The 24,875-nt window shown below is 44.4% G+C and overlaps 1 protein-coding gene across 1 annotated transcript in view; it reads right to left on the bottom strand.

The window, feature by feature from the left end:
- The window catches only part of LOC130130478 (adhesion G protein-coupled receptor L3-like), a 257,830-nt gene that overhangs the window by 39,308 nt on the left and 193,647 nt on the right, over positions 1-24,875 (bottom strand). The window contains exons 11-15 of the mRNA XM_056300187.1: positions 22,301-22,484; positions 16,587-16,709; positions 14,319-14,524; positions 11,595-11,771; positions 2,693-2,902 (exon numbers count right to left, since the gene is read on the bottom strand). Coding sequence (XP_056156162.1) covers positions 2,693-2,902; positions 11,595-11,771; positions 14,319-14,524; positions 16,587-16,709; positions 22,301-22,484 — 900 coding nt within the window. The remainder of the gene's footprint in view (positions 1-2,692; positions 2,903-11,594; positions 11,772-14,318; positions 14,525-16,586; positions 16,710-22,300; positions 22,485-24,875) is intronic.

Below are 24,875 nucleotides of genomic sequence, written 5' to 3'. Positions count from 1 at the left end.
CAATTAATAAGGATGCACTTTTTTTGGGGGGGGTTTCCCCCCCTTTTCTCCCCAATTGTATCCGGCCAATTACCCCACTCTTCCGAGCCGTCCCGGTCGTTGCTCCACCCTCTCTGCTGGTCCGGGGAGGGTTGCAGACTACCACATGCCTCCTCTGCTACATGTGGAGTCATCAGCTGCTTCTTTTCATCTTTTCACCTGACAGTGAGGAGTTTCACCAGGCAAACGTAGCGCATGGGAGGATCGCGCTATTCCCTCCAGTTCCACCTCTCCCCCCGAACAGATGCCCCGACCGACCAGAGGAGGTGCTAGTGCAGCGACCAGGACACATACCCACACCCGGCTTCCCACCCGCAGACACAGCAAAATTGTGTCTTGGTCGGATGCCCAACCAAGCCGGAGGCAACACAGGGATTCGAACCAGGATCCCCATGTTGGTAGGCAACGGAATAGACCGCTATGCTACCCGGACATCCGCTAAGAGGCCTGTTGAATAAACCTGCATGTTATACAGGCTGATGGCTTGAGAAATAAAGGAGTTCTTGTATCTGCTTGTTTTGAGATTTTTTTTTTTTTTTTTTTGCTGTAAGAGTCTCTTTCCCTGGGTCAGGTTGCTGCTGCGACTGAATTTGGAGTGAAGGGGATGGGTACTATCCTGTAAAAAATTTTCTCGCTTTTGAAGATGAACTAGTGGATAAACAGACTGATCTGCAATGGATTTCCCCTTCCCAACATCCTGACGGGACACCCCGATCCGTGATCAGGTTGGGAGCAATGGTCAGCCAAGATCATCTGAAAGTGTCCACAAATGCAGTCATAACCACACCAATCTGTACACCAACACTGGCACAAGTCAGAAGTGAAGAACAGAACAATTCTGGACACAACAAGACACAAGAAACAAGGATGTTGAACATTTACACAAAATTGTGTGTGTTTTTTAACCTGCCCAGGGACTACAGATGGAAACTGACTACAGTATTAGCTAAATCTGGTACGAAGCATCTCGTCCCTTTGAGTGTAATGTATTTGTACATGGTCCTCGATAAAATACACTCATAAAAATAGTTCAGATTATGTTTTCCAGTCGTACGTCTGTGTTTGCGTGTGAGTGTGCATCAAGCGAAGTCCGCCTGCGCGGCTTCATCATTGGTTTGATTAGCGTCATGTTGGATCATGCCAGTTCCTGTGAGACTACACATCCTGTGGTCGGCGGGGTTGTCAGGAATCAAGAGGACAGTCTGAATTAATCGAGTGTGTGAAACACTGCATGCCCTTCCTTTAACGTCTGGCGCGCACGCATCTGCAGAAGAGAGGCAAAACAGCTGTGCAGTCTGTCAATACGTGTGTACTTCTCAGTGTTTTCAAAATCCATCCAATTTTTAAAGACCCCTAGTGTGTGTGTGTGTGTGTGTGTGTGTGTGTGTGTGTGTGTGTGTGTGTGTGTGTGTGTGTGTGTGTGTGTGTGTGTGTGTGTGTGTGTGCTCGCTGCAATTCACAATGGTTATTTCCCCATCACCATCTATAGCCACGATTTTTTTGCACAACAATTTTTTTTTTTTTACTCTAAATCATCTACTCATGTTTGTGTATAAAGTCTCTACTTTTAGTTCATCTTACAAGTGATGCTAAATTGGCAGCTTTGGTGTAAGATTCTGCAACTTTTCAGACCTCCTCGCCAACTTACTTCCTCAAAGCAGCACAAAACTACTGACTTTACTTGAAATTTGGGAGAATTTTCTTTGCGTTGAAAAGAACACATTTAGCAATAAAGTGGTGTAAAAGCACGTAACAGTCCACATTTCACCTTCCCACCATGCAAATGTGTCGAGTTTTCTCAAAGACGGGGTCTAACAGCACTAATATGGGTCAGTCTCACTAAAAGGGCCATGGACGAGGGTGTGAGAAGAGAAACTATTCCACACCACTTCGTGTTTTATTAAAAAAAGATAATTTAATATATCCATCCATTATCTGAACTGCTTATCCTGCTCTCAGGGTCACTGGAGCTTATTCTAGCAGTCATTGGGCAGCAGGCGGGGAGACACTCTCGACAGGCCACCAGGCCATCACAGCCCCCCACCACCCACAGACACACCTAGGGACAATTTAGTATGGCTGATTCATCTGACCTACTTGTCTTTGGACTGTGGGAGGAAACCAGCGCACCCAGAGGAAACCCACACAGACATTGGGAGAACATGCCAACTCCACACAGAGGATGACCCGGGATGACCCACCAAGGTTGGACTACCCCGGGGCTCGAACCCAGGACCTTCTTGCTGTGAGGCGACCGCGCTAACCACTGCGCCACTGTGCCGCCCTAATTCAATATGTATGTCATGTTAAAATGTCAACAATTTGAATCATCCAGACTTTTTTCTATAGCCAGTTACTTGAGTGTGAAGGCTAGTTTCTTTGTTTGTTCATAATTTTGGAGTCACTTTTCTGTTTCCTGCCCTCCCATAAAAGACTGACTGCATTTAGTTGTTAATATGCAAATAATTTATCTTTTTTTTTTCTTTATCAAGTCCATTTTTAAAACAACCAAACATCTACTGAACAATACATTTCCTCAACTATTGAATTTAAAAGTGAGCTGGTATATAACTAATGTCTTATTGCCTTTTTTTCTTTGCCAGTGGTACTAACATTCTTTTTCCACTAAGGGTGCTACAGTATAAAGTCTTACCGGCTGGTCGGCCCGGTTGATCCCCACCAGAAACAGGGACTCGGCGATGAAGAGGCTGATGCAGAGGTTCTTGTGGATGGTGTTGCGGTCACTCTGTAGGCCCCGGAAGAAGCAGAAGGTGAAGAGGCTGATGAGGAGGCAGACCAGCGATAACAGGATTCCCACCCAAGTAATGACATCCAGCAGCATGTCGTGAACTGGGTCTGCATTCTACAGGACGAAGATCCGGAGAGACGGAGTTTAATTTTCAGCCGATTCGTAACACTTACATCCAGAGCAGAGACTGTAAATGACTTTTACACTACAGGTGCAGAGAGCAATCATCCATATTGTGCAAACTACTTAAAACAATGTGGGACTGTAGAATATCATTTTCATCGGTGCACTTATAAATGCATTATTTGTCCATAAGAAAAATAATAATGTTCACAAGTCTTTATTTCAACAGCTTGGCATCCAAGCCTCAAAAGTAGTTTTTACATCTTTTTTTTAAAGGCTTCAGTCAACCTGTAACAACCCAGTACACAGTGAACCACAGGTGGCTGATATGAATCATACATAAGTCAGTGTGAATGAATCTAAAATGAGTTTGTTCCTTTTTGTCATGGAACAAAGTGAACAGCACAAGGGGCCACAGGTGTGCAAGACCAGCGCAATAGCAAAGCTATCAAAAACACACAATAACAACACAGTCAATAAATACCGTCACCGCTTTTCGATATTTTCTCTCGTTTCCAATGGTAATCTGTCACCACAGCCAGATGCTGGCACTAAAGAGTCCGCGGCTACTGATGATAAACACGTGAATTTATGGGAGACAAGGACCAACAGTGATTCCACTACAGCCATGAAAGCAGAATTTACATCGAACCATAAAAGGCAAGTGCACTCAGGGCTACTTGAGAGACGCATGCGGCGAAAAACAAAGCACACCCTGAAACAACAGCGGTTGCAGAATGACTGACCTTCATGTACTTTATTAAAAAAAAGAAGAAAAGAAAACATGCATGTTAAAACAAGTATAAGCTCCTGCAAGGTCGTTTTTTCCATTCTTTTCTTCAGCTGTCAGGAGGTATGTGTAACTGGCCAACAGCTCCTTGATAGTGATCAATGTCAGCATATTGTCCAAAAGCCAGAGCAATAATCATTACTGCACGAGCAGAAAAGCAACGCAAGCCTGTTACAGGAAGGAGAAAAAACAAACACCTAACATGTTTTAGTTGACACAGCCAAAAAACTGCCAAAATGTCACCTAGAAATGGCTCCTCAGGCCAAAAGAGCCCTGACGTAATTAACATCTATCACCGGATAATGCATTGTGATTATCTGAGAAACCTCAACCAGTTAAGATGTAAATGATATAATGGGTGGGTTGGGGGGGGGGTGCAAAACATGACACGTGCCTGAGAGAAAATGTGTCTGCCGTTATGTAATACCTTGGAAAACGGCTTCAGAGAGAAGCATCTTGATTTATTAACTTCACATAATTACTGTGCCCAAACACTTCGGTCAGCTTCTGATACTCCCTAATTTCCCCAAGGAATCGTCCTCTTTTTTTTCTTTCTCCAGTCTACTGGGCTTTGACTTAAAATAAGGGAGAGAAAAAAGGAAAGATAAGGAGGATGTGGGCTATAAGGGAGGAGGGAGCGGGGGGTCAACAAATCTGCCAACCGCCTTTCGGCTGACTGTCATCTCTGCTGGGACGTAAAGACCGTCTGGGCGGAACTCGAGTTTTTATAACTCGACTACACCTGAATGCTAATGAAGATCAAACAGGTAACGAATCAGCAGAACAGAAAAAAAAACAAGGTCCATCTAATTCGAGACAGTTAATTAGCACTGTCAGTCCGCTGAGGATGTGAACAGGCGAACAAAGATGCCTCGGAGCGAGGCTGTCATTTTCACCAGTAACCCTTAGCAGTGTAAACATCAAACGCGGAGACATATACGAACTGTCAAACTTAAGAGTAGAGCGCCGCGCCTCGCCATATCAAATGCTTGTGCTTACTGTCTTGTCCTGCAAATAACGTATGGCTCGAAGCTATAATATACTGCCTGCTGCTCACACAATATTTGCTTACGCTGGAAAAAAAACAACGAAAAAAATGTTGGAGGATACCATCTCGCTTCTCTTAAAGATGCGCCGCTTTAAATCACATTTTGACCACAGTCAGCAGTATTTTCTGCGGGGGCAGGCGAGAGAGACCACCGCCATCGATGTTTTTGTCTTTGTTCACCCCCCCCCCCTTTCCTACGCCGAGTTAGGGTAAGGAAACGCGGGGTATGAAGTGTCACACAAAAGGCTTGTTTTGGTGGCAGCTTAGCTAATCCTAGCAGCTAGAGGGGAACAGATGCTGATCATTAAGGGGCCGTGGTACAATAACATCCGCAGCGCTCCTTGAGTATGGGAAGAGCGCGCTTTTGATTTTCCTGCCTGATGAGCCATTGTGCATACATGGTGGCAGCGGCAAGATGCCACATAGAGTGTGTGTGTGTGTGTTGTGTGTGCATGCATGTGTGTATATATGTGTGTGTAGGTGGGTGGGGGTGTCTTTCTTTACAAAAGTGATGCTTATTGCGATCCCCTGCATTACAAGGGTGCCTACGCAGCGGGTGCCAACAGATGTCGATGTATTTGCTTGTGTGCACCTTATGTATATGTGAGTGTGAGCGACTGAGCGAGAGAAAGAGAGAGAGAGAGAGAGAGAGCGAGAGAGAGAGAGAGAGAGAGCGAGAGAAAGAGAGAGAGAGAGAGAGAGAGAGAGAGATGCAAGTGTATTCTCAGTCCGCTGAATCACAGAGGCACTGATGCAGTGGCTGCAACTAGCTGCAGTGTATTGTGAGGGGACCCTGAGGTCTCTTGGGCTAGCGGGCTTTGAAATGGCTAAAGGCTCTATCCATCTCAATCTCACCTTCAATAGGAGGGGGCTTGGTCAGAGACAGAGGCAAGAGAAACACAAAGACAGAGAGAGAGAGAGAGACAGAGAGAGAGAAAGGGCGGTAGACAGCAAATCTTCACTGTGTAGATGGATTTTTTATAGTACAATGATTTCTTTGTTCTTTAGATGACTGAGGCAACACCAGTTGAAACGTTTCCACCGAAAAGCTTGCTTTATCTGGGGGCCTTGCCCAGACAGGATGTCAAATTATGTCATCTGCACAGCCTCCGTGCTTTTCCACCCATTGCCGAGCCTCCATGGCAGGAACTTGTGCAGGGGGTCTCCAGAGCGGACGGGTGAAATTTGCTCTTAAATTCACCTGCCGCCTCACAAGGACTGTCAAGTCACACGGCATACATGTTACTTACTGGGACACGCTGTGCTTCAGCACATCTGATTTGTCTTCCAATCCTTCTCTTCAGCGTATATTTTTTTTCCCCGTATTTCCTAAACACACTTTTCTTTTCTTTTTTTTTTCATTCCACACAGATGCCTCGGGAGATTGGCTTTGGCCCTCAATCTACCCACATGAAGTGCAAACACCGTTGTTGGACAACTGAGGCAATCTGTGGAGGGAGCGCCGCCTGCATCACACACTCTCGCCGTTCCAGTCAAGCCACTGAAACATGACATGACATCATAGACAATTAATAACACTCCTGTCCACATCTACATCTCCTTTACTGGTTCTTGGAAACGCCAAAAGGGGTGAACTGGTGGAAAGCGGAACTGAGCGCCAGTCCTTAACACCTCAAAGAAGAGCTGTCAAGCATGGGGCCATGAAACCAATCCAATTAAAATGCACAAATCTGCCCCTGTGCCGCCAGGGAGAGGGCTCTGATTCGTAAAATATGATCAGGTAGGGCACACAGTTGTGATAAAGGGAGAGGCCCTGCCGCAGTGTGTCATGTGACGAGTTCACCTACAGTATCGCTGAGGATTTATGACCTGTGCGGGGATGAGTAGCAGTTGGGGAGGGGGTGGGGGTGGGAGCAGAGGAATCGGGGGCCCTGGCGAATTTGTCACGTTTAAAGGAGCCATGGGAGAGATTCCAGCTACATGACAGGAGTTAACATTCAGTCCATGCACCTGATGGTGCTGCGCTGTGGTCTCGGCCACGATAAATATGATATAATGACTAAGTGAAACTTTTGGGTGGCCCTCACAGCATGTACAGCCTTCTGAACTTTCAGTTGATGCAGGCGGATTTATCATTTGGATCCAATATTCTCTCAGCAAGGACTTGGTGTGTATACAGTATGCTAACCATGTAATGCCATAAAAATGTTTATAAACTAGGCTGTCCCTTTCTGTCACGGTTGCTGGAGATGTTCTATTAGGACCCTGATGAATAATGCCCAAATATCACCACTTCCATCATCCAGTGAGACATATCATTGATTTACACCAACTAGTCTGTTGGGAATAGCGCCACTTACCAGTGGTTCAGTCCTTCCGAGCATCCGAGCATAGATATCTATCTGCTACATAAATAATGGCCTGTAGGTGGAAGTGGGGCAGGCCTATCTTTCTTAAGCTGGGCTAGTCCTTTAGCCCATATTTAAAAGGTGCCTTCACAATGGCCCCAGGCTATCTCCACAAATGACAGGCTTAAATTCAAAGGGGGCGGTTCAATAAAGAGCAGTTGCCTCAGGAGCTTGGGTTGACGTGAGCCATTAGGGGGCCTTAAAAGTTAAGTTTAAAGCAGCCCCTGGTGAAATATTGCCCCCGGTATCTTTGTGACCTTTTTCGTTGAGTCTCTAGCAGTTTGCGTCAAGGACCACCAAAACCAAACAAGACAGCTAGGTTTATAAAACCAAGATGCTAATGATGCTAATCTGCACTCCACTGACAAGATGGCGTCAGTTCATGCAGCCAAATAGTGTCTGAGAAAAAAAATAATGGAAATTTTAAGTCTTCACATGGTGTCAGAGCTCAAACCAGCCTGCTCGAACATGTCGGAGCGAGGTGTCATCACCTTTGGAAATCATGCAGGCGGCTACACTTTATCTGTCAGTATCCACTCAAATGGATAATGAAGGCATATCGATGGATTTCAGCCATCGCTTAATCGCAGGGTGTTCTTGGGTTTAATAACAGAACATCTGGAAGTTTAAAATATCGAAGCTGTTGAGCAAAGTCACATCAAAGTACAGGCACTCAGGCCCCGCTAAAACCCCATTTGCTATCATTTCCAAATGACACAAAGGAAACCTAATCTCCGACTGACACACAGCTGCTGTCTGGAAGTGTAGTTTAATTTGTTTACGTGGCCAATGGCAGCTTTTCACTTGGATGGCAGACTCCACCAAAAAAAAAAAGAAGAAGAAGAAAAAAAACAGTGGCTTTCCACCTAAAAGGAAACAAAGGGTTTGAGTGGCAGACACTGTTGACAGCACTTGATCCCTTTGTGATTGTCTCTATGACAGTAACCTGATCCCCCTGTTGCTGACAGATAATATGTAGGTGGGCACTCTCTTGAGTTGGAGGAGGAGTGATTGAGTCATATGACATTTCTGAGCCCCGACGAGGCTTCACGAGAGAAACACCATCAAATCACTTGGTCTTTTGGTAAAAGCTCATTACTTTAAACACTCCTCGAGGCTCTAACAACATATTCGATGTACACCGTCTGATCACTAAGAGTTCGCCAACATATAGGAGCGCATATCAGAGATTTATGTTGGGTTCAAAAAGGTGATAGTTCACTTGAAACATAATTAATCCCAGGGAGAGAAACACCCGTGGAGTTTGCATAAACTTAGCCACGCTGAGCCTGTCTAATAGTTGTACTTGTACTTCAGCTTGGAGGTTGCATATGAACATAAAAGCGAACCCGGGCAGCAAGTTCCTGCACATGAAGGGAGCTGTGAATAGAGCAGTTTTTGTTAACAGGTAGCTTGTTAGTTTGCCAAGATTGTTTATTCTCGAAAGCCTTGAAAGTTTATTCAAATGCTTATTTGGAAAGTCTGAGGTTGGGTCTTAAATCCAAACTCTCAAACGTGAAGCTCTGGCTAAATTGTAATGAAATGAAAGCCACTTTATTTGACATTGTATTCTTACAATGAATTTGTTTTCTGCATTTAACCCATCCTGTTGTGTAGGAGCAGTGGGCAGCTGCAGCGCCTGGGGACCAACTCCAGTTCTTCTTTCCTATTGCCTTTCTCAGGGGCACAGACAGGCGTATTAATCCTAACATGCACGTCTTTTTGATGGTGGGAGGAAACCGGAGCACCCGGAGGAAACTCATGCAGACACGGGGAGAACATGCAAACTCCACACAGAAAGGACCTGGGACGGCCTGGAGTTCGAATCCAGGACCTTCTTGCTGTTAGGCAACAGCGCTAACCACTGGGCCACCGTGCCGCCATAATATGCTATCTGGCAGCGCCACTCAGCATCACATTATGCTCATCATATCTACTGTATTGAATCGCCAGACATCTTGCAAGGTGAGATACAGGTACCTCACTCACCGTCTCAACACAAGACTCGATGCATTTTATCTGATAGCGATGAGGTAAACAAAATAATTGCATTATGATCCCGGTAGGTAACAGTGTGGTAATTCAGCATGTCAACAGCAGCACCAAGCTGCAACTTTATATCCCAAGTCAAGGGTAAAGTGACAGTGTTTATAATGTCACACGCGGACATTTTGTCCCTACTAATGTATTTTTCAATCTGTGTTATGAACAGTCATTATCTTGCCGCTGAAACTGTAACGTTAAGATACAAGCACGCAGTATTACGCTGCACATAAAGCTCTGAGTGCAACACCATCGTTGCTCCCCCTCACCGAGGATGTATGTATGTATGTACACTACCCACCAGCCAAAAATACAACAAGATGGAAGATGATGACGATAGCGAGCCTCTGTCCTCCAAAGGGAAGACTGTAGTTACAGCTTGCCTATCTCTTTTCTGCGATGGCACTGAGAAATAAAAAAAGGTTAGAGTGTAATCTATTGCTCTGAGGCTAAGGAGTAATAACAATGCAGGGATGGAGCGTTGGTATGTTTTGTTACCATGGGGACGTAAACGCACGGTCACTTCAATTTACGGGGTTTGTTTTCTCCTCTCCTCTCTCTGTCTTTCTCTCTCTCCCCCTCAAAATTGCTCTCCCAGCCACTCTCCCTCCATTCACTTTCGAGTTCCTGGACCGAATACTGCGATAGTTTGTCAGATAAAATCCCTCCCTCCATATCAACCACTCAGTGGCAAGCCGCCTTTCTAACATCTGAACAGAGGGATAAAGAAAGGGGAGGGGTCGAGAGTGAGAAAAAGAGAACGAGAAAGGGGCGGGGGCCATCATTCACAATTGGGGTGTAACTGCTGTCCATTTTACTCCAGTGAATGCGGTGCCACAAGCCTTCTAAGGTTTCTAAAATGTTAAGACTGGCTTGAGTGAAAGCGCTTCTTTTACTGTATTCTTTCTCTTTTTTTCCCCTTCTTCTCTTTCATTCTGTGAAGGCCCTCATTCTTTGACTCTCCCTCTCTGTTCCAGGCTGGGTTTGAGCCCAGCAGAGAGCTTAGCAGGCCTGAGAGTCAGCAGCTGAGTGGCACAGAGTCACTCTTACTTGCTAGCAATGACCCCCATCTGGAATTTGGTGTGTGTGTGTGTGTGTGTGTGTGTGTGTTTGTAAAAAAAAAAAGGTGAGTGTTTGTGTGTGGTGAACATAATACAAAACTGTACTGCATCTGTGTGACTAAACAACTGTCTCTGGACTGCTTTGTGCACTTCAGTGTGTGCCACTGCAAATCTGCATTATGTTTCAATGAAGTGTGTGTGTGTGAGAGCGAGAGAGAGAGCGAGAAAGAGAGAGTGAGAGTGAGAGAGTGACTGCGACAGAGTGAGAGAGTGAATGCGAGAGAGAGAAAGAGAGTAAGTGCAAGAGAGTGAGAGAGTGAGAGAGAGCGAGATGAGAAAGCGAGAGTGAGTGTGAGCGAGAGCAAGAGAGAGAAAGAGAGCGCAAGAGAGAGAAAGAGAGAGAGAGAAAGAGTAAGTGTGAGAGAGAGAGCGAGAGAGAGCAAAAGAGACAGTGAGTGAGTGCGAGAGAGAGCAAGAGAGAAAGCGAGAGAGCAAGAGAGCGAGAGAAAGGGAGTGAGAGAGAGAAAGAGAGGGACAGTAGAGAGGAAAGTTAAAGTTGGGAAAGGATTAGGGAAGTCAAGCTAAAGACGACTGAGATGATACACACATACATCTGTATGAAGTTAGAAAGATGGCTTGGAGGACACACACGCCATAAGAATTATAAACTGCCTTACTTACAGCACCTGTGAGAAACAATACACCTCTCCGTCATTCACTAATCAGAAATAATGCAGGACTTCCTCCTTGTCCACTAGGTCCATCTTCCTCTTTTCAGCCCTCACCTCACCAATCTCTCATGCTCTCTCCCCCACTCTGTTTCCTTCTCCGGTCTCATGATTTATCATAACACACCGACATCTCACAAGTTGTCCTCATTACGTTTCTTCACCCTCCTCTTCTTGTCTCATTCATCTAGAGCGCCGCCGTGTTTTCTGAATGTATTTATGATTTGTATTGCTGTTTTTCTGTTTGCTGTGAAAGTATTTTGGAACTACTGAATCGAACCTTCATCAGTAAAAGTTGAGCATTACCCCCGGCTCTTAGATGTTGGTTCTTAAGCGAGAGTCAGAGAGCAATGCTTCAAGTCTGCTTAGCAATAAAAACAAGGGAGATATCCAGACACAGCGACGAAAAAAGATGAAAAAAAGACGAGTCGGAGTCTTTTTACTAAAACTTCTGTGAACTTCTGGATTTGTTGTCTGCCTCTCATCTCGGCAGTAAGTGGGTGTGAGCTTTCTAAATCAGCCTGGAGTAATCTGTTTTTTTTTTTTTTGTTCCTTGTGAATTCATTTGATGAGCACCAGACCTTTTAAACTAAAAGAAAGAAAGAAAGAAAGATCTATTGAGAACCAGTGAACATCAGGCCTACCTTGACTTCCACGTGGGCCATGAGAACGGCAAAATTGGTCAGATGGGTGCAGGAGCATGTGGTGTGCGTCCTATTGGTGCCAAGCAGGCGGCAGTCTTGTGTTGACCAGTACCCGGTCATGCTCCGCTTGGAGTAACTCCAAAATGAACAGTTGGGGTTGAAATTCTCTTCAGACTGCTGTGAGAGGGCAAAAAAAAGAAAAGAAAAAGAAAGAGGGCAATTAGTGTGTGGAATCATGCACAATGGAGTTAATGGGAGCAAAAGCACATTGATTGCAGGTTCACTTCGTCTTCGAATTCATAATCCCAACACCGGCCAGGTTAAGTGGAAGCGTATGGAGGTTATCCCGGCTAATCTTGAGGCTTTTGAAATGCCCCACTCGCGCTTTTCTTTGTTTACCGGTGAATAATCCTAAAAAGACAGCTGATTTCTTAACTGCCTCTCCTTTTTCCATTTCCATCAACTCCAAGTGAACTGGTGGTGGTTTATATGGTCATTTGGCAAAGCAGTGAAGAGCGCCTCTGTTGCAATGTGTGTTTTGACCTTTCTCTTTAACTTTCACTGCTTGACAATGGGCAGCCCTGCTGCTCAATGGCTGCCGCCACTGTCTCTGCCAGGCTGCAGCCCTAATGACTACCTCCCTGTATCTTGCCTGCGATTTAGAGACAATAGCGCTGGTAACACAAGGGCAGAACATCACAATCCCTCTGAAATAAATAAATAAATAAATAAATAAATGCATCAACCCTCTCTCCCTCAAGCCCAATGTCTCTTCTCTTCTGTTTTCTGAAACAAAAGGCAGCCCCACTCAAAATCCTGTACTTTGCGTCTCGTAGCCCCCAAGGTTAGATGGATTTGCTCTCGCCATTACCACTTTAAGCTGCACGGAGCATTGTTTCTATGTAGGTAATTTGTCTAATAAGGTTTATCTTCTGCAAATGTGCATTTTTCAGCTGACTGACCTCGCTGTTCTTGCGGCACGCCACGGGGTAAAGAATTTCACAGAACGCCGACAAGATGACCCTCTGTCCCATTAATGGCTTTAATTAGCTCCGTTAAGTGTGAAAGCAAGGAAGCGAAACAATAACTAGAGGACAGACACCATCCCGAGAGACCACTGATCCCAAACCTCACGGTTGAGGGCGACTTAGGGTCTCGTGATCGGTGCAGCCGATTGCAGATAATTCATGCTCGTCTTGAAGGACAAACTCCATCGCTGAGGTGCTCTCAGCGCAGCCAAGCAAACAGATGAATACCCTGTATTAATTCTGGGAGCGTAATTTAGAGCTAATGCAACCACTAACTTAACTTCCCTCTGCACAAATGGAAAGCACTGTGCACGTACAGAAAACACTTTTTAAACAAATGGACACCGTTTTATTAAGATTAGTCCATTTAAGCGGGACGAGGTTGCAAAAATGGCAGCGCCCCAGCAGTAGACTGACAGTAAAAGTGCCGCTGTCCAAATTACAAATGATACTTAAAGCAGGTGAGTCAGAGCAATAACTGACTCTGCCTCCTCACATTTTCACCCCATTTCATTTTGACACCCATAAACTGTCTCCCTGTTTTAACGTTCTATCCCTCTTTCTCTCTTGCGCCATCTTTTTTTTTTTCCTATAGTTGTTGCTTCCTTGCAGGTCCCTCCTACACAAAAGACTCGCTGCAATTCTCTCACGGTTGTTCAACCTGCCTGATAATTGCTGAAGGCGGCATTCGTAGACAAAACAGGGCTATTTCGAGGGGAGCCGGGTGTGGAGAAAATAATGGAGTTGAGAGGGAGAAATTGCAGCTTTCCTCTATGAATAACCAGCCTCCAGTGAAGCTCAATATAGGACTGATATTTGTTCAGCCATCCAGGGTTCGGTTTGTTCAAACAAACAAAAATAGTTATAATGAAAAAAATGGAGAAAAAAAAATCGCCATCATCCGAGCTGCAACTGAATTCATTTTCTTTCTACAGTTCTATGCATTAAAAAGTTCTTGCTAAAACTCCTTTCTCTTGCTTTAGGTATTGTGCTTTGTGGACTCAAAGGGGCTTCAGGGCTTAAGAAATTTGTAATAGAAGGGCTTTGGAGTTATCGAAAGACTGTGTGTGTGTGTGTGTGTGTGTGTGTGTGTGTGTGTGTGTGTGTGTGTGTGTGTGTGTGTGTGTGTGTGTGTGTGTGTGTGTGCGCGTGCCACAGAAAGGTGACTCGGTTCATCTGGACACAACGTTAATAAATGTTGTGTCCAGATAAACTGATTCACTGTCAGTGATTTCCTTGCCTGGATTATTGAGTGTGTGTGAGTGTGTGTGTGTGTGTATCCACCAGGTTTTTCTATCCAAATGTCCTCATTAGGATAGAAAAACCTGAAACCACCTACCTTGTGGGGACATTTTATGGGTCCCCATAAGGAAAAGGGTCTATTTAGGGTTAAGGTTAAGGTTAGAATTAGGATAAGGTTAAGGTTAGAATTAGGATTAGGTTAAGGTTAGAATTAGGGTAAGGGTTAAGGTTAGGCATGTAGTTATGGTGGTTAGGGATTAAGGGCTAGGGAATGAATGTAGTCAGTGAGGGGTCCCCACAAGTATAGGGTGACATGGTGTGTGTGTGTGTGTGTGTGTGTGTGTGTGTGTGTGTGTGTGTGTGTGTGTGTGTGTGTGTGTGTGTGTATCCATGTTTTTGTTGGTCTGTGCACATGTGCAAGTTTAGAAGTCTTATTCTACTTTGAAGGCGCTACCTGTAGATGTTTGATGGTGAAGATGACTGGGTCCGACAGGTAGACTTTATTGGAGTCCTTGTTGATGGCAGCGGTGATAACCGGTGAGTTGACAATGACAGAGTAGTTGGTAGCCATGGCCTCGCTGCCTAGCTTCATGCTGGCATTCTCCGTTGACAGGTAGGCCCCGATCTGTTTGTAGAGCACAAACGCTATCCGGATTTCACCTGTGAGGAGGAAAAGGAGCACAATGTGTCAGTCTTGAAAGATAATGTGGGAATAACATCATTTGATACTATTCATGGATTTTGTTTGTTTTGTTTTTAGTTATTTCAAGCACGTGTAGTTTAATGAGCAAGAATAAGCCATCAACATATTAAATGGGAAGTTTACAGAAGAAATACTGATGAAATTGCAGCAAAAACAACAAATCAAGCCACCAGCTGTAACACTGACAAGGTACAGAGCAAGTCATTTGACTGGGAGGGTAAGTTGTTTAAAAGGAGACTAACAGGATTTTCAACACTATATACATATGTCGAAGGCATAACATTCCATTAGCAACCATCATACAGAGCGGTCTTTTGTGTATCTGAAACGCTGCTGAAATTGTGTCCATCGATGACATCACTGGTGTACATTCTGTGCATATAAAAATGCCCTTCCTGGTTTGCCAGTGGGCTGCATTGTATAAGAAAACATGAATTACAGCTATTATACAGCTGTATGTGGCATTGCTCTTTGCATTTTCTGAAACAATGCATCCTGTCAGCAAACCATAGAATAAGTTTTCATTCTCAAATTGCCACCATTGATGCCACTAGCGGTAACTTTCCTGCACAATTCCGGCGCCATCTCAGTGACACACAAAAGGCTGCTCTTTATTATGCCTGGTTATGGAGCGCTATCCCTACAACGTATTAAGTTGAAAATCACGCCGGTTTCCCCTTTAAATCCTGCAACGGAGAAATGTGGAACATAGCTCCGGTCGGCTCTGAAGAAGGCGGCCATTTTTATCGTTATTTAATCCCTGCCCCCCTCTCTCAAACTCACATTCCTTTCCCCTCCTTCCATCTCCCTCTTGAGCACTGATATGAAAGAAAGACATTCCCTACCTCCCCACTGAGAGTGAGATCACTCATTCAGATGAAAAGAAAACAATTTGTGCATTGTACCTGTGGACAGCGAGGAAATATCTGCCACCTTGTTAAAATGATCTGCATGGGCATGGCTGGACACGAGACTCAGTCATCCAGCTGAGAGGCGGGCAGCGCAGCTTGAGTTGATTCTAATTTGCATGAGCCAGTAATAAAAATCTAGAAATTGGGGCTGCGTGCTCCTGAAGATAGCCACGTATCGTGCATAACAGCTCATGTATAGTTAGTGGTAGTGCTCGAATGTAAGTAATTCCACACGCCGGGGCCCGGGCCTCCTCCTTTTGAAGTCTTACAGAAGGGACTTCTTGCTTTGTATGCAGCGCAACAGAGAATTTTTGAAATAAATAGAAAATTATTTACAAGCATGAATGCATGGAAAGCCTCCAAAAAGTCCAATGTTTCTCTCCCCATTAATTTGAAAACTAATACAAGGACTAAACAGCGTTACTGCCATCTTGATTGAACACACGTTGTCGGCAGTACAAACCAACAAAAGAGGGGGTTGGTTATGTCTGTTGATTTTATCAGTTCAATTTTGTTTTTCTCAGAAATGTGAAAACTGGGGCGTCCAGGTAGCGTAGCGGTCTATTCTGTTGCCTACCAACACGGGGAGCTCAAGTTCAAATCCCCATGTTACCTCTAGCTTGGTCAGGTGTCCCTACAGATTGCTACCTATTGGCCGTGTCTGTACCCATGTCTGGGAAGCTGGATGTGGGTATGTGTACTGGTCACCGCACTAGTGCCTCCTATGGGTGGTCGGGGCGCCTGTTCGAGGGGGAGGGGGAACTGGGGGGAATAGTGTGATCCTCCCACGTGCTACGTACCCCTGGTGAAACTCCTCACTGTCAGGTGAAAAGAAGCAGCTGGCAACATGCATCAGAGGAGGCATGTGGTAGTCTGCAGCCCTCCCCGGATGGGCAGAGGAGGTGGAGCTGCGACTGAGATGGCTCAGAAGAGTGGGGTAACTGGCCAGATACAATTGGGGAGGAACAAAAGGGAACCCCCCCCCCCCAAAAAAAAAGTGACAACCACACCAACATTAGCTGTGGTGGTTAAGCTACGACGACCACGCCGTAATTGAAAACAACCGTTGCACACCGTTGGAAGATGACCCTGGTGTTTCAATACTGACCATTTCTTCCATGCTGTTTCAAAGTGTTTGCAGATAGGTGGATGGAGTTCCCCTGGCCTCCACTTTGTGGGAACTTCAGGTCAGGTAGATTTCCATCCGTACTCATCCTGGCTACCTCGAGCTCTGTAAATACAAACAAACAAACAAACAAACCACAATAAGGCAACAAAGATGAATCTTTTTTTTTTATGGCACACAAACTAGTGTGAAGGAAAGACAAACCCACTATTTATACACAAAGGCTTCTAGCACCAGAGAAATGTGCAAAATCTGAGCTGAGGTCTAGGGACCTTGTGCAATGCCCTCTACCTGTCAAGATATGTTAACTTTAACAATACTGCTGCAATTCGCTGCGGGACAGAACCAGAGTCAAGCTTGTGGTCACAGGATCCTTTAGCGCAAATGAATTTCAAAACTACATTATATATATATATATATATATATATATATATATATATATATATATATATATAGCGTTTTTTTCCGAAACCGTCAATGGTGTTGTGAGTGCTCAACTAATGAGGAGCAGAATATCAACACGGATACAGGAAAAAAAGATTTTAATACATTGCAGTATATATATATATATATATATATATATCTTTGTTAAAAGAAACACTCAATGATAGGAAAAGTGCTCAACAAATAAGGAGCAAAATAATCCAGTGAGTCAAGTAAATTCTTTATGAGACAGTACAAGCCTGTTTCATGCCATAAGGAATCATCAGCTCTTAAAGTTACAACACGGGAAGAACACATCATTTACTGCCTCGTCATGCCCATCACGTGCACAACATCCAATGGGGAAGGGAGAGGTGCCTACATTCAAAAATTCAAAAACACATGATTGCTCACGGACCAGAAACTTACTTACTTATTTCAATATTCAGGTGTAGGTACCTGAGGTGCATTTGGAATGAGTCACGTGATGCGGACTCGAGTGACTTCACTAGGTGAAGGTCATAAATGAACATTTCCACGTGCCACAGCTTGACATGGTGAAAACATCTATCATTTGGTCTCTATACAGCTCTCTTTCTCTCTATTATATGTCATTATCTTTTTATCTTTGCTCATCCATGCCACAATGAACCCCAACGTACATACGATTAGACACTCACTTCTCCCTAACCCAACCCCTGCCCCCACGCTGCGACATTAGCACTTCCTAATACACACGTCCAAGGCCCTTATGATTACCAGGGTTCATATCCCCCCTTTTACCATTTTCTGGACATCATGTATTTGGTATATGTCTCATCCATGCATCTTTCTTATTCTGAATTTCTGTGTTTTTACCTCTGTTTTCATGTAGACTGAATTGCCCACACACACACAAATAAAGTTGGATAGATGATTTATCGATAATTCAAACAGGTTGAAATCTATGTCATTTCTTGTCCAATGGTACTTGACTGCATGCTTAGCTCCTCACTCTCATTATTAACTCATTATTAAGCTCTCTCTGTTTTTAATCCCCTCATGTGGGCTCTATTAATATTTTTATATGAACTGGAGCTGCTTGTCTGCTTTAGCCAGTTAATTTATGCGATGGCCGATAGCCGGTGTGTTTATAGTGCTATGAGGCACTCATAGTAGCTGGTGATATGATGCTATGCATATTTCATTGGGTTGAAGCACATATACGATTGGCAGTTGCATGGTATTACAATTGCTTAGGATTTTTTGGGGGGGGGGCATTTTTCTCTCCAATTGTACTTGGCCAATTACCCCACTCTTCCAAGCCATCCTGGTTGCTGCGCCTCCCCCTCTGCTGATCCCCGGAGGGCTGCAGACTACCACATGCCTCCTCCGATACATGTGGAGTCGCCAGCTGCCTCTTTTCACCTGACAGTGAGGAGTTTCACCAGGGAGACGTAATGTGTGGAGGATCACGCTATTCCCCCAATCCCCCCCCCCCCCCCGAACAGGTGCCCCGACCGACCGGAGGTGGTGCTAGTGCAGCGACCAGGACACATACCCACATCCGGCTTCCCACCCGCAGACACGGCCAATTGTGTCTGTAGGGGCACACAACCAAGCCGGAGGTAACACGGGGATTCGAACCAGTGATCCTCGTGTTGGTAGGCAATGGAATAGACCGCTACACTACCCGGATGCCCAGGAAATCATAATTTGAGCGAGTTTTATACACAAAACTAATCATGTGCATTGCTATCAGTTTAGAGGAGATGGTGTGTGGGTGTGTGTGCGTTCATGTAGCATCATGTGCGATTGTGCTGCACTAAATTTCAGAGCACATGTGCCAAATAATCTAGAGAGATGTGTCACCAGTGCATCTGCTGACAGCATGCTGAAAACATGTTCGGCTCACATTTAAAACAGCATTGTGTCATGTTAGCATAGAATGACAGCAAACTATGGGGGTGGATAAAAAAAAAAGTACTGCTAGTAGCAGTATGACAACTGTTTGATTGGAGATGCTTACTACGCCTTGTTCTTCAACCTTTATCCTCATCTGCAAACCGTATGTCTATTTCCATATGAAATCCCCTGCTCTGTGTTTCCAACAGCCTTTCTTTGGTTGTAATCAATTCCATTAATCAGTACAGTTCCTGGGAGTGCTAAATGAAGTAGAGCCTTTCTTGATCTATGGAGTGTCTACTGCATTTCTTGATCTATGGAGTGTCTGTTGCATTCCTCTCAAGTCTCTGATCTGCACACATGGGGGCTTCAGTCTTGCCATAGGGTTTTCTTTCTTCTCCGCAAGTGAGGCAAGCGTTCAAGTTGGAACACAAACAAAGAGAGGTGGCAGACTTTTCAGCTCCCATCTCATCCGTAAAAGCAGATGCTTCCTTTGCCCTCCTAGAGAACGAGGCCTTCATTTTCAGATGGAATCCTTTCCACACAATGAGCAGAGAAAGAGCGAGTGATACATGGAGGAGATAGAGATGAATGCGGAGGAAAGATGAGGCTGCTGCTGCAGCTAAACAGCTGTTGTGTCTGAGGAAAGCTTTCTAATTCACGGCTCAGAGACTCTGGAGTCATGCAACAGAGGAAAATAAGTTACTGACGAAAGCTTGGCTGACCAAAAAAAAAAGGCTCTCTCCATCAAATGTATTATAGTTTGATACAATTCGGTTCAATAAAACAGTTGAGTGCTTTCCATTTTGGAGCACAAGTGGTCCATATTGCACTTAGGTATTCCTAAATGTCACGTTAATTCCCCATCAGTAAAATGAATCAACCGATTCGCAGCAAGGTAGATATCATGGCAATAATGATAATAATAATGATAATGATAAAAAAGTAGGGCAAATGTCAGGCTGAAGACAAAATGTGAGCAAAATAGCGGAGACCGAACTTTAAATACACAATCGGGTGTAATAAACAGAAACTTCGCCAGCTAGAATCTTTGACTTGAAGGTTTTAGGCCGGCTGAATACAATGCCTTTGGCTTTGATATCAAGGTTAGTGCCACACAACTGCAAAGAGGCCACATTTAATCCTCTCCGTGTGTCTACTCTTAAACCCATTCTTTCCCATACTTACACTCCAGAAACAAAAAGCCTTTGTTTTTATATTCTTTTATGCTTTTTTGCAAAGGCAAGGGTTTTTGGTGATGCATTCCTATTCAACTTAGCAAAGACAATACCCCAGAAAGCCAATTCCCAGGATTCCAGGCCTGCCTATCGAATAAAGAGAGACCCCCCCCTCCCTCTCCGACGTGTTTGATTGTGTAAAAGAGCTTAAGTCTGGCTTTAGGGAATTTTTTTCGTGCCATAGAAGTTGTTACACCCAAAGGCTATACCTTCAAAGCTGGTTTAAATAGCACACTAATCTGTAGAAATCTGTTCGCAAGACTATTGGCAAGAGAGAGTGAAACACACTCGTGCAGACAAAGCCCAAGACGAGCACTTGCTCTGTGATGTGTAAACACCAACAGACACAATGGACGGGGAAATATCCTCCCTCTTTGAAATTGGAGAGTAAAGCAGCATGGGTCTTAAATTGGAGCGAGATGCGAGTGAGCTTTCTAATTGCCCGTGATTTGATGTAACAAGAAAATTGACTGGGTGAAACGCAGAAAATGAGCAGAGAGACAAACGCATGCAGAGGATTAAAAACTCCAACCACACCCGGAGACATTAAAAAAACCTTTGCAGAATTCCTTGTGAGAGATGAATCACTAGATGGTGCAGTGGTTACCAGTGTTGTTATAGGTCTCCTAATCCTCATTTAGCTAGCACAGACGGGACTGCAGAAACCAACAAACCCAACTGGTAGAGAAAAAAGAAAAGGAGAAAGAAGAAAAAAATCTATATGGAACAAACAGAGAGAAAGGGCCTTGTAAATGTGTCACCGTCACATGATTAACCAGACTACCACTGCATACACTATAAAATCCCATTCCGAGTTGTGCAGGGATCGTTTCATTCCCCCTTTCCAAATGGGCCCAGAATCTCCTTAATACCCCGAAGAATTGTGTGCCAGATACAATAAATTCCATTTTATTAATTCTCCTTATGCTCACTTCCCTCTTTCAAGTCAGTAGACCTATATTTTGAGGTTGCCATGGCAGCAGGAAACTAACCCCCCCCCCCAAAAAAAATCCCACTCGTTCAGAGTCGGGTAATACATCATAACATTATCTTGTCCTAATTCCAGTGCATCACTAACCTCTGTCATTTGCAAAACTGTTCCTTTATTCACTCTTTGCCTTCACTAGCTGGAAGATGTGCTCAGCAAACATCCGGAAATGTAAACCGCTAAATTTCTCAACTCTGCAGTCGAAGAACAGAAGTACTGAGTTATGACCGGCATTAGTGTCGTCAAAATATCTCCTGTTTTTAACACGGATCATGAGTCGAATTTGAATTAATTGAATTAAACGTGGACACTTTCTGTAAAACCTGATAGCTGAGGTCTGCTAACTAGACCATGTGGGGGAGACGTCAAATTTCCAGTGTCTGAATGAACCTATTCCTGGTATATTCACAACCATCAATTAGCATTCACCCTTAATGCACAATACTAATTCGGGTTAAGAATTTGCAGAAACATAAACACATTCATCTGAGATGATTAATACCTTAACCACTGACAGAGCAGCCATCCATAAAAACTCTCCCAAAACAATGAACTTCTAGTGAAGATGAGAACATTTAGTCAATGACCTTCATTCTTGTTCAGGGAGGCCTCGAAAGCTCTGCTATCAATATGAGAAGACCTGAGATCAATTGCTGTGAGGTGAACTCTGTGACCTCATTACGACAGACAAGGTCAGAGATGGATGAGACACTTGAGATGTTTGACATAAACACCGCTAGCAAACAAAATGGAGACTGTGTGAAAAACGAGCCCTCGGTCCTCATTCAGTTGAATGTGTTTTTTTCTAATTGTCATAATTGAAACAGTGCGGCTTCCAGCCCGACTGGTATCTCTTGCCAAGCAGCTTGATGAGAAATCAGCCCAATTTTGTCCAAAGTGGTTAACTCCAACTGGAGCATACTTCACCTATTATCGCAACTTCTTGATCACTGTCATCTTTGATAAAGAGAGAGAAAACAAACTTGCAGTCAACCGCGATGATTTAGCGCTGTGTATGCTCTTCCTCGACACAGAAAACATTGTTCAAGCCAACACAATATCCCACATTCAACGCTCCACCTCCTATAAGAGACAACACAACTATGCTTTTACTTGCACAATATAGAGTGGCATGTCTGAAATGCAGAATATGGTGTACTCACGGATATTGTCGGTGTTCTCCTGCACGATGTCGGTCTTCAGCAGGTTGTCAGCCAGGACGAAAGCGCCTTGTTCCACCGTGTCCAGCAGCATGGTGGCTGCCCTCAGCTGCTCCCCGGTGCTCAGCTCCCTCCAGGCCGCCTGAGCCTGGGGCTGCAGCAGATTGTTTACTGTCTCCACCATGGCCTGCAGATCATGAAATTTCAATTTAGAGAGAAGTGCAAGATGGGTGTTGGTTGGAACAGCGAGTTCGGTATGTGGTGAATGTGAGGGAAGATCAAAGGGGATGCAGCGATGAGGAACTAGTCCTATGCTGCTGTCGGGCTGTGCAGCAAAACAGTATGAGGCCATGCATGGGGGGGGGAGTACGAATGACGATGTTGGGAGAACAAGGTGTTAGTTGTGAGATGTTGTCTTTGTCACATCACTTACTTTTGCATGAAAACCTTGTTACTTCTTGTTACTGTTTAACATTTTCTTTGCTTTAATATGACCTGAGAATTTTCATAGACCATCCATCCATCCATTATTCACACTGCTTATCCTGCTCAGGGTCGTGGGGATGCTGCAGCCTATCCCAACAGTCATTGGGCGGCAGGCTGGGAGACACCCTGGACAGGCTGCCAGTCCAGCAAAGGGCCGACACACACACACACACACACACACACACAAGCACACACACACAATTTCCCCTCGGGGATGAATAAAATATTTTGATTCTGATTCACACCTAGGGACAATTTAGTGCAGCCAATAAGAATAATATAATAATAATACTAATAATCATCCTTCCTTTATCAGAACCGCTTATCCTGCTGTCAGGGTCGCGGGGATGCTGGTGCCTATTTCCAGCAGCCATTGGGCGGCAGGCGGGGAGACATCCCGGACAGGCTGCCAGGCCATCACGGGGCCGACACACACACACACACACACACACACACACACACACACACACACACACACACACACACACACACACACACACACCTAGGGACAATTTAGTATGGCCAATTCATCTGACCTGCATGTCTTTGGACTATGAGAGGAAACCGGAGCCCCCGGAGGAAACCCACGCAGACACGGGGAGAACATGCAAACTCCACACAGAGGACGACCTGGGACGACCCCCAAGGTTGGACTACTCCGGGGCTCGAACACAGGACTTCTTGCTGTGAGGCAACCGTGCTAACCACTGTGCCACCCAATAATAATAATAATAATAATAATAATAATAATAAAAAATACATGGAAGCACTTTGCTTAGGATAGTCAATTACCCACCTAAAGCCATCTGCCCATCCAATTTTGTCTCTTCCTCTGTATGGTAATTCCTTCATAAATTATATTTTCTAATATAAATCGAACGTACACATTAGCATTATATAAGCTGACAATAAGGTTTAATACAATGCTGCTTTCGGTTTTTCTGTTGCTGTTGCATATTTGTAATTTTTAAACCAAGATATAGAAGAACAATGAATCACGGTAATGTAACAGAGCCAAAGCTTATAAGACTCAGGGGTAGCGCCTTTAATTGGGTTGATAAATGGTCTTCCTTGCAGATATTCCCAACACACAGAAATGCTAAAAACAAAACAATTGGTTCAGAAGCCAATTCTGATGCAAGGCTGTTGCTGTCAGCAACTACCGACGTTTCTGCATATTAATAGTGTTTAAACCCAACGACGCCTTCTTCATCCTCCCAACAACAACGCTGACACCAAGAAGCCACGGGGGGAACGAGAAGATTCTCAAGACGATGGAAAGTTTAGCGCCATTAAAGATTTAAAAATGCCAATGGTTAAGATTGATGAGCGGATTACCAACCGGTCAGCAGAACCATCTGTTTCCTGTAGCTCCAACATTACAAAAAAGAAAAGAAAAAAATCCTAAATGCCAAAGATTAAGAAGCAAATTCGTAAGCATCATGTGTGCAAACACGTGAATTTGGGCACTTCCTCCCGTTGCATATCTGATAATGGCAACACTTTCATGCTCCGCAGAGCAAAAGCAGTATGAAGATAAAGTTCTGATTTCAGAATCACTCGGCATTTGAGGAATCACAAAACCAAATTCCAAAGCCAATTTACACACCATCATCCATCTCAAGATGGAGGTTACACCATCACACATGACAGCATGGGGGGGTGGGGATCAAACCACCTAAACAGAGGAAAGAGAAGTCGTCTAATGTGGCTACAGCTACACTTCAATGTGGAACCCGCGGTTAGATTCCCTTTTTTGATCAATGAACTATGAAAGGGAATAGAAGTCTGAGAAATGATGCTCAAGCACCGGGGGGATGAAAAACCAAAGGCAAAGGAGAAATAATCCGTCCTGCCTGCTCGAACGGATCAAACACGTTTCTGGGTGATCAAAAAAAAAAAAACTGAACACGAACGAGTTAATAAATCAAATAATAACAACAAAAACAAATTAAAACAGGTGAAACTTCACAGTCACTAGATTTAAGCGTGAATGGCTCATCGGTTGCTTTACAATGAACGCTTTATTTGGTGGTCGCGAGACAACAGGAGTGGGCGGAGCCGGTAGGAGGGGGGCGAATTGTGTTCGACT

This window comes from Lampris incognitus, chromosome 20 (assembly GCF_029633865.1).
Source record: "Lampris incognitus isolate fLamInc1 chromosome 20, fLamInc1.hap2, whole genome shotgun sequence".
In the NCBI taxonomy this organism is placed as follows: Eukaryota; Metazoa; Chordata; class Actinopteri; order Lampriformes; family Lampridae; genus Lampris; species Lampris incognitus.
This window is presented reverse-complemented; position numbering and strand designations above follow the sequence as displayed.